This window comes from Chrysemys picta, chromosome 6 (assembly GCF_011386835.1).
Source record: "Chrysemys picta bellii isolate R12L10 chromosome 6, ASM1138683v2, whole genome shotgun sequence".
In the NCBI taxonomy this organism is placed as follows: domain Eukaryota; kingdom Metazoa; phylum Chordata; order Testudines; family Emydidae; genus Chrysemys; species Chrysemys picta.
In genome coordinates this window covers 90,151,111-90,168,147 of record NC_088796.1, presented here as the reverse complement: position 1 = coordinate 90,168,147, position 17,037 = coordinate 90,151,111, and the positions used below count along the sequence as shown (strand labels likewise).

At 42.8% G+C, this 17,037-nt stretch overlaps 1 protein-coding gene across 7 annotated transcripts in view; it reads right to left on the bottom strand.

Moving 5' to 3' along the window:
• Window positions 1–17,037, bottom strand: part of SLC28A3 (solute carrier family 28 member 3) — a 162,447-nt gene that overhangs the window by 73,784 nt on the left and 71,626 nt on the right. For 3 of the 7 annotated variants that reach the window (XR_010588622.1, XM_065599455.1, XM_065599453.1), the window contains 2 exons: window positions 15,343–15,445; window positions 3,064–3,151 (listed from right to left, as the gene is read on the bottom strand). Coding sequence is in view for 4 of the 7 variants with exons in the window: in XM_065599455.1 (XP_065455527.1) it covers window positions 3,064–3,151; window positions 15,343–15,445 (191 nt within the window). In the remaining 3 variants the exon portion in view is untranslated. Of the gene's footprint in view, window positions 1–3,063; window positions 3,152–4,750; window positions 4,923–5,403; window positions 6,151–9,721; window positions 9,827–15,342; window positions 15,446–17,037 lie in introns of those variants that run through there. The other 4 variants (XR_010602331.1, XR_010588621.1, XM_065599456.1 and 1 more) reach the window with 4 other exon arrangements.

The window sequence follows — 17,037 nt, the reverse complement described above, 5'->3', positions numbered from 1 at the left end:
TCTTCCTCATGTTAGGGAATAGATGATTCCCTCTTCACTCTACTGTTGAGCCTGTGGTTAGAGTTATGGGCACCTCAACCAGAGGAAGACTGTAGCAAGAAAAATGCTTCATCTCCTTAGAAGACAAGATTAAATGGACTGTTGTAAATATATTAAACTTGATGAAAGGATGGAAGAAAGTAGTGGAAAATAATCAGTGGAAAGGTGGAAACACTTAGGAGAGAGGGGAATGATTTAGTGTGGTCCAGGGGGTAGGACTGGTTATAGGTCTATTAGGCTGAGGAATAGCTTGCTAAGTAACATGGTTGAAGCCCCATTGCTTGAATCATTTAGAATAGACTACATAAAGCACATGCACAACACTTCATCTGCATGTGGGGGGAAGTGCTGGTCTGTTCCCTCCCGTGGGCCACAAGTCTGAAGACAATCCGCATACAATGGTGAGCAGGCCCAACCTGAGGGCTGTGTGTCTTACAAGGAACCATAGGCTCTTCCTACCACATACATCTCCTGTAAGTTGGAGCATTGTCCTTAACTCCCTGTTGTCTTCCCTCACTGTTGGACAAGCAGGACACAGAGAATGAATCCTCTCACTATTCTCCTGGTTGGAAAGTTATACTTGGCTACCTGGGCCAGGTAAGTGTATCGCCAGAAGCCACAGGACCTCATCAGCTGGCTAAGGGTATGGAACTTCCCACAGCTTGGGTGTGGGTCACAGGCAGGAGATGGCATTGGTATGTGGAGGGAGTGAGAAGGAATGCACTATTGTAGGAGGGGAAGGAGCTAGGGGATCCCTAAAGGTGTTACTTCTCATTGAGGCCACCAAGCTTAAGGCCAGCCCTGTGACTAGGCCATAATGAAATAGAAGATTTTCCCTCCACCCTGTCTAGGCCAAGGTTTGCCCAAAGACTCACCCTGGGCTTAATCTGGACTTTCTGCCTCTCCCTTCATCTGCACATTTCTCATGGGAAAATACAACAGCAGCAAGAAGATTTATACATAGACAAATTCTAAGTACAGTTGTGCATCTTGCTTTTCCTTTCCTTGTTTCTCTATTCCTCTATTTATCTTGTTTCTCTATTTTCCCCTCCCACTTTCATGTGCATTTCATCTTCCCTTTTCTTTCCTTCTTTCTTTCTCTTCTTCTATGGCTTTCTGTCAGCTTTTCTTAGGTCCACTCATCTCCCCCTCTCATCTTTTCCAGGTTACTGCTTTACACTCTTTCCTGCCACCTTTTCTAGTAACCCCCTTCTGTCTCCTCCTCCCCAATTTTCTCTCTCCTGGCTCCCTGATTTCTCTTTTCTACCCTCATGCTTCTCCCTCTCTTCTGGTTCTCCAAATATTTCTTTCCTTCTCTAGCACCCATATTTTCTCTTGCTTCCATACTTCTCCCTTCCCTTCCTGTAAGTTATAAAGCTGCACAGTAGTTGCTGTTTGTCTCAGGGTAGTTAGTGCATTACAAAGAAAGCAGAGTTAAGACTGTTCAGGTGACCGTAACTGTGCATTTCATATTTTGTGAATTATTAAATATTAAAAGAAACCCATTTCCTAGCTTCCTAAATGTTTGTTATTTGAATATCACAAGAAAGCTCTCACATGTTCCATGAAGCTACATAGGATGTGGCACCTTTATACAGCCCTGGCTGCAGATTAGTGCCCCAGAATCCAAACTTCTATTAATTTTTTTTCTAGCCCTTATGGTAATGAAAAAAGCATTTAAAACATCAACCACGTATAACCCGTGCAGTGAGTCTGTAGATGGCATGAAACAGCTCAGAAATGTGAGTTATTCATCTATCTCAGTGGGAGGTGAACTCTGAAAACTAATGATGACAGTTTACAATATTAACTATTTTTCTGCTGAAATGATCAGCAGCAACATCCAGATAGTATACAATCCTCAAATCCCATGCAACTCATACATGAAAGTTTTCTGAAGAGGATTTTACCTAGAGGAGAAGGTAAAGGTGGAGTAGCCTCAAGTAGTCCCTTGAGCTCTCCAGTCATATACGTCCCCCCCCCCAAAAAGAAGAACAAAAACAACAAAGCAAAATATAGTAACAAGACTAAATTTTGACTTGGGTTGTGTGCATACAATGTCCTTTGAAGAGACGAGGGACACCTTTTTCTTCTTAAAAGCATTGGGATAGCCTCTCTATATAAACCACAATGCAGATTAACTGTGCTTAAAGCTAGTTACATGCACATACTCCCCTCAGAGTCCTGATAATATTTCAAGACACTTGAGAGTTGCTCTTCTGGTTACCATGTCATCAGACCCTTGATATGTTTTCACAGAATTATAGCTCACAGCAGTGATTTTTCTCTCCGCACAAAACATACTCAGTTAATACAAAATTAAATTTGAGAATTTAATCCCTAAATAGTCAGGAAATTCAGAGTCAAGCTTCCTACATTAACTTCAATTCTTCCTTTGGCAGCAAGGCCTGGTTTTTGGTGGCATGTTGAGCTAGTAGAATAAATCCAGGTGGCAATACATTGATTCACATAGGGCTTGATCCAAAGCATGCTGAAAAGAGGCAGCACTGTCTAATGGGTAGAGCACTGTGCAGCTACTCAGGAGAGAAGGGTTTTTTTCCCAGCTTTGACCTTGGGAAAGCCACTTTTCTGTTTTCCCTCTCACCTTTTGTCTATTATGGGCCAGACAGAAATCACATTTGTTTGTGAATACTCTCACTGACTTCACCTGGATTAAGGTATTACTCAATGTGAGTAAAGGTATTAGAATCTGACCTTTAGATTGTAAACGCATCAGGGCAGGACCCATTTCTCATTTTGTTTGAACAGCCTCTGCAGCTCTGATCTCAGTAGGGGTCACTAGCCACTAATGTGTTGCAAATAATAAACAACAAATGAAATCAACTAGAATCTTTGGACTTCAGTGGAGATATCACACACTTTTCTGCTACACTCTCCTCAGTTTAATGTCTCTTAGCAACTCAGAGTCATATACAAGGCTGAATAAAATAGTAATGTATACCTTTTGGGAAACAGCAAAAACAAATAATAAAGCCAACCCATCCAAAAGAAACAGTAACTTACCTAAGACCCTATTGCTTGGCTCTGCAGTCTTCGGTGTCTTCTTCTGAGCCATCACACAGGAACTGCATGGTACCATTTCAGTAGAACCCTAAAAGGAGAAGAAATTGAAGTTTTTAATTGTTTGCATACTGAATGGCCCATTGGCCTGGTTAGTTCAGTACATATTTCTGTAATAAAGCACATGTACCAATTGTATTTTAAGATCCCCTTCCAGAATTCCTATATCAGGCATAACATATATACAGCACATGCAATTTACTAAACCCATTCCTGCATTATATTTCCCTGAAAGCAACATTGGTAGAGTCTATGTGTATTTCTTTTACTGTTCATATTGTATATTTGTATGTGTTACAGAATGCAAGGATAGCTTATGCATACCCTTAACCAATATTTCATGCCCATAAATCTATCTTTCTTATGCCACATCTACACTATACACTCTGAGTCTGATTCAAAAACCCATTGAAATCAGTGGGAGCCTGTAATGGAATTAAACTCCATATTGGGTATAGGCACAAAGGACAGGACGGAGAGTCTTCCATGTTACAGGCAATCAGGCTGATCATATCCTGCACAGCTGCCAGAAGTGCCAATCATGGAGACATGCACCCACAGCTGTGACCAATAAAGAAAACAAGCCCAGTTATAGGGGAAGAGGGACAGAGAGGGAAAAGGAAGCAGAAAGGCAACAATCCCATATCATGCTGCCTCTGAGAAACCAGCAAGGAGATAAAATGAGACTGTAGCCCTGGAGCTTAAGGGCTGATAACTGAATTGAGTTAAGAGTTTATGGACTGATCTAATTGCAGATGAATTGAAGGGGACCAGTTAGGAAACAGCTGGGACCCCTAGAGAGATTGCACCAAGAGCAGAGGACAAAGCCTTTCCATTAACTTCAGTGAACTTTGGATCAGGCTCTACATTACTTAGACAGTAATGCTGTGATCCTTTACATTAGATTGGAATGATTTTGAGTACTTTGTATACTCATATTTTAGTCTTTACAGTTTATATAATGCCATAAATACCTAGAACACCTTGTAGAAAAGGTAAAGAATTCCCTCCCCCAGAAGCACTTATAAATTAAGATAAGAACAACAGGACGAGATAACACACAGAGGAGTTGGGGAGGGATAGGATAAGGAAGAGGACAACATGATAATGCAGTCACTTGAAAGGTTAGTACAGGGTTAAAATATTCTTAGTTATATATAAGGATTAAGTTTAAAGTGAATAGATGGGATTTAAAAGAGGAGAGGAATGCAGTGTAGCTGATGGGATCAAAAAAGCCATTCCAAGAACAGAGAGTTGTGTGAAATAAAGTAAAGAAGTGAGGCCTGGTCTAAACTACAAAGTTAGGTCGATGTAACTTGCATCAACCTATTTGTGAATATCTACTCTAAAACTTGTCTGTGACTGATGTAAGCCCTGTTACACTGACACAGTAAAACAGTATCACTGAATGGTGTGGAGCCATGGTTGACCTGCTGAGGCAGTGTGAGTGTGACCTGTGTCAACCCTAACTGTTTTCCAGCAGCTGTCCCACAATGCCCCATTCCTTGGAACAGTGACTGCTGTAGTCATAACTGTAAATGCCACTGCCCAGAGATCATGGAGACTGGAAACCTTCATCCTCTTTAAAGCCCTCTGTGTATTTTTGAAATGTCTTTTCCTGATTACCCACCTTGGGAAGCACATCTAGCAGCTCTCCCTTGTCGTGTGCAGCTGTCCAACCAACCATGCAGGCTCCATGCACTAGATGCTCTCCAATGCCAGGAGACATTGGATCTCCAGGACTTGTGGGAAGAAGAGGCTGTGCAAGCATAGCTATGGACCAGGTGTAGAAACGTGGACATCTATGAAAAGATTGCACGGGGGATGCAGGCAAAGGACTTAGGTCAAGGATCATCATCAGTGTCGCATGAAAGTGAAGGAACTTCATCAGGAATACAAGAAGTTCAGGAAGGCCATTAATCAATCTGGGGCTAAGCATCAGACTTGCTTATTTTACAATGAGCTGCATGTCCTATTGGGCGGAGATCCCACCAGCTCCCCACAGACCACCGTGGATAGCTTAGAGGAACCTAAGACACAGACCCCTCCCATGCCGTGAGAAGAAGGAGGAGCAGAAGCGCTGGGGGGAGTGGGCTCCAGCAATGCCATAAACCAGTCCCTGAGGCTCCACTGAAGTCTAGTCAGTCCTGGTAGCCACATACAGATGAGCCCAATGAAGGGGAAGGACCTTGGGTAATTGTGTGTATGCATTTTTCCTTACAAAGTTTAAATATAAAGATGTTGCCCAGACCACCCCCAAATTGACAAGACACGAGTATCAACTTTTCATTGTTTTACTTTTATGAGAAGAGGCAGAGGTACAGCAAACAAAGGTAGAGTTGGCATCTGCTTTTCATTCTTCTGTTGGATTAGGTGAGGGCGGAGGGCATACAGAGCAGTTTGTTTATGTACATAGGGATGTCCCCTTTATCCTCCTGAGAGGGCTTGAAACTTTCATGGAGATACTCTGCAATTCTCTCCTGAAGCTTTTTAGGGGTAGCAGCCTTAGTTCTCTCTGTGTGATAGGTCACACTTTCTCACACTGCTCCATGATGAGTTCAGCTGGCATCATTGCAGTAAACAGGTTAACAGCATATGGGCCTTGGCAACTTTGGGACAGCAGTAGCAGCTCTGTGCCTTTGTTAACTTCAGGAATGAGATATCAGACTAAACCATCACTGCCTGTGGAAAATGCCAGTATTCAGAATCATTGCCCTATACTTGTACCCATGGAATAGGGACCAAATTTTTTTTGTTTCATGCCACTGAAATTCTTTTCCCAACTCACCCTTGGTGAGCCACACTCACAATGGCTGGGGCTGGAGAGCTGCTGTGCAGGGGTGTTCCAAAGCTGAAGTGTCAATAAGTATGTCTTATTAAAAGTTATGAGAATAAGGGAAGGAAGTTTTGAAACTCTTTCCCTTTCCATTGTGACTGTAAATCCAACGACGTGTCTGTCTGTTTTTATCAGCAGCCTCTTGCAATTGTGGCCTTGAGGGGTCCTCCTCCAAACCTGCAGAATGCATGACCCTGTTGAAAAGTAGAAAGAAAAGGACTAAGAGGACATGTTCAGTGAGAGAGTCTGCTAGGAAGTGCTGCATTGGATTGTAAGCAAAGAGCCTACATGGCAGATGGCATGGAGAAAGGACCAAGAATTCCAGCAGGAAAAGAGGGAGATGTATCAGGACATAATGGGTATTCTCAAGAAGCAAACCCAAATGCTGCAGACCCTAGTTGACCTACAGGTCTAAAAATCCCAAATTCCTCATCCTTTGCAGTCCTTGGAGAACTCCATGGCTGCAGCTCCCTACATCCAACATACCATATGACATCCCAGGCTGGATCCTTACCCCTATCACTCTACATCAGAGGACAGCAAGGAAAACCACTGCTTCACATACACTGAGCTGTGAGAACCGTTATTGGTGTTTGTGTAGCCACAACAGACTACATTTGTGCACTGAAGTTGACAAAAATGTTTGCTGCCTTTTCAATTTCAAAATCCCGTTCTGTTAGTTTGTTTAAAGTTTGCATTGTGTTGCCTGTTGGTTTTGTACATTATTTTTCTGCACTATTTTTGCCAGTCAATAAAGTTTACAACACATACTGCAGAATGCATTGCAGTACTTAAAACACTTGGTACTTGTAAATGTACCGCAAGCATCACATAACTCATAACTTCAGGGAAACATAGTTATATTTATAAACGTACAGCAAGTACTACACCATTGCTAGCAGCACACAATGCATCAGCCCACAGAACAGTCCAGGACAGAACACTACTGTGGCTGACCATTGAAGTGCTCTTTTAAATCTCCTTAACCACATAGCTCCATGCTGAGCTCTGGTAATGGCCACTGTGTCTGGCTGTTTAAAGTCAAATGCTTCACTTCTGCCATCCACCCTGGTGGCAGATTTTCTCCCTTTACCTCACAGATATTATGCAGCAGGCAGCTATAACAAGTGGGATATTTTAATCACTGAAATCAAATCTAGTGAGTAAACACCACCAGCATCCCTTCAATCTATTAGAAGCACATTCAACTGTCATTCTGCACCTGCTGAACCAATACTTGAATCTTTCCTTGGTGCTTTCGAGCTGGCTGGTGTACAGTGTTATGAGCAAGGAATAGGCTGGGTCCTGCAGAATCCCTACTGACCTTTCAGTATCTTCAATGATAATCCTCTGGTTGGGAAAGAATGTCTTTAATTCCAGCTTTCTGAACAGTCCTATGTTCTTAGAGAGACAAGTATCATGCACCTTCCCTGAGCTGCCCACACTGATATCGGTGAAGCATCCCTGGTGATCCACGAATGCTTGTATAACCATAGAAAAATAGCCCTTTCTGTTAATAGGTGGGAATAGGAAAAGGTGGGTTCGTGCCAAAATAAGGATGTGTGTGGTGTCTATTGCCCCACTGCAGTTCAGGAATCCCATTGCTGTAAATCTATCCACTACATCAGTGGTTTTCAAATTTTTTTTCTGGTGACCCACTTGAAAAAAATTGTTGATGCCTGTGACCCAATGGAGCCGGGGATGAGGGGTTTGGGGTGCAGGAGAGGGCTCCAGATTTAGGGGTACTCAGGGCTGGGGTGCGGGAGGGGGTCTGGGCTGGGGGTGCAGGCTCTGGGATGGGGCTGGGGATGAGGGGTTTGGGGTGCAGGAAGGGGCTCTGGGTTTGGGGAGGGCTCAGGGCTGGGGATTGGGGTACAGGGTTGGAGCATGGGCTTAACTTGGGTGGCTCCTGGTCAGTGGAGCCACCCAAGTTAAGCAGGGGTGCTAAGGCAGGCTTCCTGCCTCTCCTGGCACTGCAGACTGAGCTGCACCCAGAAGTAGCCAGCAGCTCCTACGCAGAGGCGTGCAAGTGGTTCTGCACAGCTCTCACCCACAGGCACCGGCCAATGAGAATGCGGAGCCAGTGCTTGGGATGGGGGCAGCACACGGTGCCCCATGGCCCCCCTGCCTAGGAGCTGGACCTGCTGCTGGCTGCTTCCGGAACAGGTAGGGACTAGTCTGCCTTAGCTGGGCAGCACCCGCCGACAGGACTTTTAACGGCCCGGTTGGCGGTGCTGACCAGAGCCGTCACGACCAGTGCCTTACATTCCATGACCCAGTACTGGGTTACAACCTGCAGGTTGAAAACCACTGCACTACATCTTGCACGCTGCTGACAGTCATAGTCCTGCATAACAGGAGACTATTAATGATCCTACATAGTTGTGTGACCACAGCCCCCACTATGGATTTTTCCAGCTCCAAAATGATTTCTCATTGACTGGTAGTAATCTGGCATTACAAACTTCCACAGTGTGATCACCACTCACTTCTCCACTGTCAATATAGCTCTCATTCTGGTGTCCCTGCACTGGAAGGCTGGGGCAAGCTCAGCACACGGATCCAAGAATCAGGAGGTAGCCGTGTTAGTCAACCCACAAAAACAACAAGGAGTCTGGTGGCCCCTTAAAGATTAGCAGATTTATCTGTTAGTCTTTAAGATCCAAAAATGTGACCTTTCGCATCCGAAAATTCTGCAGCCACTGCTTGCTGTCCTAAATCTGAATTATGATGCAATCCCATCAATCAGTGCTCATGTCTTGGACCCAGAAGCAGCGCTTCACTGTCTGCTGCAGCTCTTTGAATGCTACCAAAAACCTTGAATTCTTTTTTTTTGCTATGTCTCTTAGCAAACTGTCCTCAAAGGAATCATCATGTCTCCCGTTGGTGCATTACTTCTTGTGGATTTGCAAATACAGGAGAATTGTGTGTGCTGTATTTGTAACATTGATGAGAATAGTGCAGAGCTCTGTGGGCTCCATGCTTTTGTCAGAGATGATGGACACCAAAAAGTGGCATGATGGGATATGGAATGGGGAAAGTTGCATGTTGGGAACTTGAGTCCTAGCTCCCAGAGATCCCAGCACAACTCATTTCTGTCCCACAAAACACTGCAATCAGTTCCCAAAAGGCATTGTGCTGGAGGGTGGCACATGGCATACTGGGATATCTATCATGATGTACTACACTTTGCATCTACACAAGCACTCCTGGTGAGTATGCCCCACACCAATGTAAGCAACAAAGTGTGCATGCACGAGTGATATACAAACTTCAACAGTTGTATGCTACTATAACTTTTGTTGACCAAATTTGTCATGTAGACATGGCCTGAGTCAGAGAAGAACATGAATAGGGTAACATTGAGATGTGGGGGAGGAGGAACAAGAGCAGAGAGGTGGGAGGGAGCTAAATTGTGGAAGGGATTTTAGGAAGGGCTGAACATGGCAGTAGCAACTGGCAATGTAGATGATTTTAGCAACAGATTTTTGCATGGACTGGAGAGGGCTAGGGTGACCAGATAGCAAGTGTGAAAAATCAGGACAGGGAATAGGGGGTAATAGGAGCCTATATAAGAAAAAGGCCCAAATATTGGGACTGCCCCTATAAAATTGGGACATCTGGTCAACCTAGAGAGGACTGAGATGAGTTTCGGTGAGGCTAGGGAGAAGGTAGCAATAGTTGAGGCATGAGACAATCAAAGCCTGGATAAAGGTCATGATGATGCATGTTTTCTAGTGGTATGCTTGCACAATAGTAGCTCACCTTGGATTCAAGTACTATTAGTCCAGCCAACACATGAGATGGAAAACTAGGGTCTTAGAGTACTCTTAATGTTCTGTCATTTCAGCCCTGAGAATCCTCTTATGCCTAGACAGGATAAAGCCAGATGAGACTATTAACAGTGGAATGCCAGGAAGCTCAAAGTGAAGTCACCATCTCATAGAATGCCTGGTCTGGGGGATAAGTGCAACTCAATCTAAACTATTTCTAGAGCAACCACCATAGTATCTAAGCACTAGCTAACTGAAGAGATGTTGTGGCAGCCGAAAAATGAAACTAAAAGTTTCTCCAAAGTTGTAAAAGTTTAAAGAGGGAACATTAATTCTAGTCTTGAAAAATTTCCACAGAAGGCACACTTAAATTTTTACTGTAGCAATTACGTTTTTGAAACTGGGTAAATCTAAGAGCCAGGAGGAAATGTTGTTTCCAGACAACGTAATGAATGAATGAATGATAAATGTATGTGCACTTATGAGAGTTTCATGGTGGAGGGTCGGGCTGTAACACTTGTCTGACCCCATATACATTTCATGGGCATAAATCTTGTTAAAATATTTTCAGCAAACTAGGTTTTAAATGCAAACACTATGTACTTACTATCTCATGAACAAACATAGGGTTAAGCAAATTGATTTTATCAGTTACTGTAATTCCCCTAGAGAACCTATTGTATTTCAGACTTATGACATATGTATATTTCTTAATATTAGATATTCCAAACACAAAATTTCCACAGAAGGCACACTTAAATTTTTACTGTAGCAATGACATTTTTGAAACTGGGTAAATCTAAGAGCCAGGAGGAAATGTTGTTTCCAGACAACATAATGAATGAATGATAAATGTATTTGCACTTATGAAAGTCTCATGGTGGAGGGTCAGGCCGTAACACTTGTCTGACCCCATATACATTTCATGGGCATAAATCTTGTTAAAATATTTTCAGCAAACTAGGTTTTAAATGCAAACACTATGTACTTACTATCTCATGAACAAACATAGGGTTAAGCAAATTGATTTTATCAGTTACTGTAATTTCCCTAGAGAACCTATTGTATTTCAGACTTATGACATATATATATTTCTTAATATTAGATATTCCAAACACAGAACATCAATAAAAGTCAGAATTATAATATTAATGAATGCAAAGCTTCAGTCAAACCAGGACAACAAAGTACTCTCCTGTTTTAGAATATAGCTATAATATGGAAATTCTGCCAACAATTCTAAAATATTTTATACTTTGACTATTTCCTAATAGTTGATATTTTTAAACTCCTCTCTCATTTTTTTTAAATAATTCATCCTTTATTTTGGTGTTTATGGGGCCAGTAGTGGGGAGTGTGTGTTTGGGGCAGATTAAATTTTTCAACAGACTTGTTTTGAATAGGATAGTCCTGAGTTTTTGGTCTGTGTTCCAGGTCCTCCTATCTGTCTTGAGAAGTCAGTTCATAAAACTGCCCAAACATTGTGGGACAGCTCACCCACAATCCCACCAGATTTGAATAGCAAGCCATTAGGCTTCTCCACAAGATGACATCTTGTGAACAGGTAAAAGAGAGTCTCACAGAACCTGATGGTAGATCATAAATTCAGATAAGCAACCAATATTAGGATGCTCTTGAAGCTTTGTGATCCACATCACTAAGCATGTTTTGGTATTCTGATGGAGTTTTGAGGCTCATATGCAGCTCAATATATTTCCACAACACTGTATCATAGGTATGAAATATTGTACATTGATGCAATATCAGGATGCAATATAAGAAGCATAGAATGAAGGGGTTTGTACATTTTTTGGGGAAATTTTTAAGAACTGTTTGAAAACTTTAATTTTTGATGTGCTGATAATTAAAATACTGGTATTTAGAAGGAAAGAAAATAAATCCAACATAGCGAGGACATAACCCTTTGCAAGCTGGACACCTCACAGCCCCCCTGTTTTCTTGGAAAATTGTCCCAGGAAAATGTAATAATACAGTGGCAACCAGGGACCACCTCTACACCCCTTTCAGATCTCTTAGAAGCTGCTTGTATTTCCTTATCTAGTATCAAAGTCTTTCATGTGGTCACTATCCCTTCAACTGAGAGTGGACAGGACTATTTCTTGATTGGATAGATGCAGGAAATATGCACACACACTTCATGCTAAGGAAATAAGTGTTCCCCTTCCTACAATCCCCTGTACTGGGTCTCCAAATCACTATTTCAGACCTTGCTATATTTTTTCAGGGTTTAGCTTTTCCACAATGCTTATGCTGTGAGAGTCAAAGAACCTGATTTCCATCTGGAAATCTCAAACAAAGACAACAGTAAGGGCAATTTTTAAGGGGGTGGAAGTGACTGCCTCCAGTGGGGCTGCTGAGTCACTAAAGGCTTCTCTGCACTGTGGCTTTGGGGTGTTAGGGTCAGAATTTCAAAAGAACTCAGCTCCCTAAATAAGGGCCAGATTGTCAGAAGGCTTCAGCTCATTTGGTATGGAGCTCTGTGAATATCTGGCCACAAGTATCACATTGCGAGTTGCTGGGACCTGAGCATTTTGAAAATGTGTCCCTTATTTAGATGCCTAAAAGGGAGCTGAGCTCTTGAAAACCAGTCCTCAAAGTCTTGTTTACACTGTGTTTTTTGTTTGGGTATAAAATATACCAGTGTGGCTGCACTAGGGTGAGTCACTTTTTACACTGGTGCAGCGTAGCTGCGTTAGGGGTTGTATCAGTTCAGCAAAAATAAAACCCAGCATAGACAAGGTATCCAGGGCAAAGAAGATGGACACCAGAGTGGAAGCAAGAGGCATCTGTGCAGATGTCCCTTGTCCCCTTCAGATCCTCTAAAATGGATTTCACCTAGTCAGGAAATTCACTGTAACTAAGTAACCAAGATTAAAAAGAATACATTTTATCCTTAAGTGCTCCGATAGTTTGTGTCAGAGTAATGAGAAAACAACAGGGATAGAGATTGCACTAACTAGAGGCCTTAGACCTGCACCTGTATCACATTTTTATGAAACTAATAGTCAAATAAGGTAGTTTTGTATTTCTGATTAGGCAGAGAGTTAAATTAAGGTGATGACTCAGTGATATTTCCATTAGAGTCATTTAGTGTGTTTGTGATTTGTTTAATATGTAGCATTTAGGCTTTTGGAGTTTTGTTAGTTTTAAACTCCAATGAGCAGGGCCTACCAAAATGGTTTTAGGGTCTAACCTTGGAAACATTTACATACAGGAGTGGCACGTTGAGACATGAGCGAAGGACTACTCCCATGAATGAAGATTGCAGGTTCAGGTCCTTGAAGGAGAAGTCTATAGGCCAGCCATAACATTTCTAATCTTACGGGATGGAGACGCCATTACCAAACTGTGTTTATGGAGTGGATTGGGTACTAGTGTCTCAGCTGCACCCAGAAGTGGTGGGCACATCTGAAAAAAGGGGTGTATGCAAAAGAGCCCTTTGCATCCCCAGCTCCAGTCTCCAGTTTTCAATGTAGATTGAAGCAACAATCTTAGGGCTTCTCTAAGCTATGCTGGTGGACAACAGACTCCACGGGCGGTTCTGGCAGTTGGGGATCTCTGGGATATAGTGATGTCGCAAACAATGGCATACATCCTACTCCAGGGGCAAGGGCTGGTTGGTGGTACTGGAGTTCCTTTGGCAGTTCTACACCATCTACGTAAAAAGAATCCTCCACTGGCCAGATCTGCGAGGTTTTAAGGAAGCTTTTTGCTGGGAGACTGGTGCAGAACTACACTAGGGGACCAGTGAATTGGGCCCAATGCTCATTTTAGCATTTGGCTGTATGTTTAAGGTTGTATTTTCTGCAAAACTATAGCACACAACAACATTCTGTATATTAAAAACCCCATAGAACCAAATATTTGTAAAATGAAACCCACTCCAGCTCCCCCAGTGCAAGCATGACTGGGAGTACTAGTGTAGAGTGGCCACCAGCAGCTTTTAACCCCTGATCTGCCTACATTTGAAAACTATAGTGTATCATCATGGTGAGTTGTCTGGCATGGACACAGAGTCTCAATGGCCTTGTCCATATGAACAAACTGAAGCTGCAATTCACCACCAGTGCTGAATGACAGCTCTGGAGTTTGTTGGTGTAGTCACAGCCACAGTGTTGTGTTATATCCTTGGCACAATAGTAAATGAGAGATATTATTCGGCTCAGTGTAGTAGTTCATTAAAATCCAGGGAATATGCCATGTTTAAAACAATGCTGGACGTTCATTCTCTTAACTGGAAAGAGGCTAGAGTATATTTGCACTATACTTCAATATTGTACCATCAGTGGCTGCTTCATTTGTACTGTTTTTAATTTAATCAGGAAGGCACCTCTATGATTACTAATTTACACAAACAAACGTGTCTCTCGTTACCTTGTCCGCCACACCTGCTTTAGCTTTTTCTGCTCTAACAACCAGATTGAAAGCTCTCTTAGGCCAGGACTGTATTTGTGTTATTTGTTTGTGCAGTGGGGCCTAGTCCCTATTTGGGGTCCTTAGGAATAAATAATAATAGTGTATTATTTTCATAATGTGTTTTGGGATAGGGTTTGCCTCCAACACTGCTGCTGAACAGAACAGTGTCAAGACCAACACAGACTTATTTTGGCCTATTCAGGAAGAAATGTCTCAGTGCAGCATTTTGAGCTGGGACATATTACTATCTGGGGCTCTTTACCAGATGTAGCTGAATCCCACAGAACCAACAACCAAAATCATAACAATAGTATTGAGTGGATTTTTTCTAGTGGGAAAATTTAATAATTTACAATGCCGCCAAGATAATCCCAGGGCTGGATTTACACTTTATGCGCCCCTAGGCACAGCATCTTCAGCGCTGCACCCCTGCCCCACACCTACAGCTGATCTTTGTGTTGCACACAGTTTTCGAGAGGTAAGGCAGCCCTAGAATGCTGGTGCCCCTAGGCACATGTCTACTGCTCTTAATTGGAAATCCAGCCCTGGATAAACCTTATTTCATATGTATTCAGGGCTAAGGGTTGCATACATTTGAAATGCTCCAGCAGCACAGCTGCGGAGCTTCTGTTTAGATACTCACAACAATGATGGGAGTGTTCTCCCAATCCATCTCCCTGAGAGACCGTAGCTAAATTGATGGAAGAATTATTCTATTGATTAGCACTGTCTACTCTGGGGGTTAGGCTGTCTTAATTACATTGCTCGTAGGTGTGGATTTTTCACACTACCGAGTGAGATAGCTGTATTGACTTAACTTTTGAGTATAGACCTGGCCTAAGTGTTGTCTCCTTGATCCCTCTGTATTGGGAAAGGAGACCTGCAAAAAAGAGGGAGCTGTGCCTTTCAATAAAATGTAAGTCTCAACATTTCCCCCTCAGAATAAATGAAAATAAAATATTCAGATTATCATTTTTCCCTCTGGTTATTTTTTACATTAGGAATATCAGGTCAGGTCTTAGTGGCACACTGTTTGGTGGTCTTAGATGTTTACATGTAGAAAAAGAGATTTTTCTTCTAACTGCTAGTGCTGCAAACTCAAACAGGGTTTTGAGACTCAAGTTAGGTCCTTCCACTCTTGTATATCACCAGAGACATCTGTGTAACTATTATTACCTTAACGGTGTGCACAGAGATGCTTGGAACATTTCTTTTTGATGATGCACAAGGAAGAACAGAATCCAGCTCATTGCCTCCTCGCTGTGTTGAATCTGTAGTGCTAGCGGGAATAAAAAGCAGTAAACTATTAATTTTGCCACCTGAATAAGCAGATATGACTGACTACACCCAAGGAACAGTTCTGCTGAGTAAGAAGAGACCATTTTTGCCACGTCCTTTTGTGGACCAGCTAATATTGTTAGGGAGGGATGTGGTATGCAGCTGCAGAGACCAAAGGTCATTGTGATGGGGTGCCTGCCCCACACTGGGCTCTAAGGGGTTAATAGAGCCCTATGAAGGCTGTGCAGGAGGCAGCCAATCAGAGGAGGGCTGAAAGAAGCAGACAATCAGGACCAAGCAGGCCCATATAAAAAGGGAGCTGCAGGTCAGAGGAAGGTAGTTCTCTGCTGGAAGCCCAGAGAGGAAGGGCTGTGTCTCTGGAGGACTGAGAAAGCTATCAGGATCCTGGACAGAGCAGTGCTGCTAGCAGGGACTAGGAGAGTGAGAGACAGTTTCTGGCTGGCTGCTGGGGTTTGCAGGTGGAGGCCAGGGCAAAGAGAATGCTGGGGCCATGAGGAAGTGGCCAGACAATTTGCTGCAGTAGCCACTAAGGGAAGTGACTGAACAGTGGACTGTGGGTCCCCTGGAAGGGGGAGCACAGTGTGTGGCGCGGCCAGAGGGCTGTGTCGCTGAAGAGGACACTGCGGTCTTTGGAGAGATGTGGGTCCAAGAGGAGAAGTGATGGTGGCAGGGCACCACCTGAAGAGGGCACACTAACATGCAGTGCTAATCCCCAACACAACCAGCAGGAGGTGCCAGAGTGGTGAGTGAACCCCAATACAGTCATCCTCTATTTTTGAAGAGGGGTTCTGGACTGCTGGGAGCTTTTAGCTGGCTCTCATTGCTGTATTATGGAAAGTTCAAATAATAATTTGATTCTTAAATGCAAGCTCTCTGTGCCTTAAGAACAATACAATCCATTTTCAGAGAACAACAGATTTTGTTTATCTTTCAGCACAGCTGTTCTTTGGATACAAATATTGGACTTTAGGTATCAGTACTTTAAAGTAAAGTAGAATGAAATTCACTCCTAGGTAGAAGGCCAGAACAAGGCATATGCAGCTCTGAAGTCCTGCTTACACCCTCAAAATAGGCCTTTTGCACAGTGATGAATTTCACCAATACTGATGGAAATAGCAATGATTAGCTGAACATTTTTTTTATTTGCTGATCTGGAGCGGGAAGTCTATCTCATTATCCCCAATGCGCAACACACTCTGGAAAGAATTTCTAGCATTATGCTTCATAGAAGGGAAAGATATTAATATATTTGGTACTGTCTCTGAGAACAAAAGGAATAGGAAAAAATACTGCAATGACTTAGCATGGTACTCACTCTATTTTATTTTTACTTGATCTTTTTCTTTTTATCTTTATTTGGCAGCTGAAAAGTCTGCAAGCCTGCAGCTCAGAACTGCACCACTTGGTACCAACTGAAAGCATCTCTAGAACATATGCTGTCCTGATTAAATAGATATCTATAGGCCAGCCATAACATTTCTAATCTTACAGGATAGAGAAGCCATTACCAAGCTGTGTTTATGGAACGGATTAGGTACCAGTGTCTCAGCTGCACCAAGAAGTGGTGGGTAC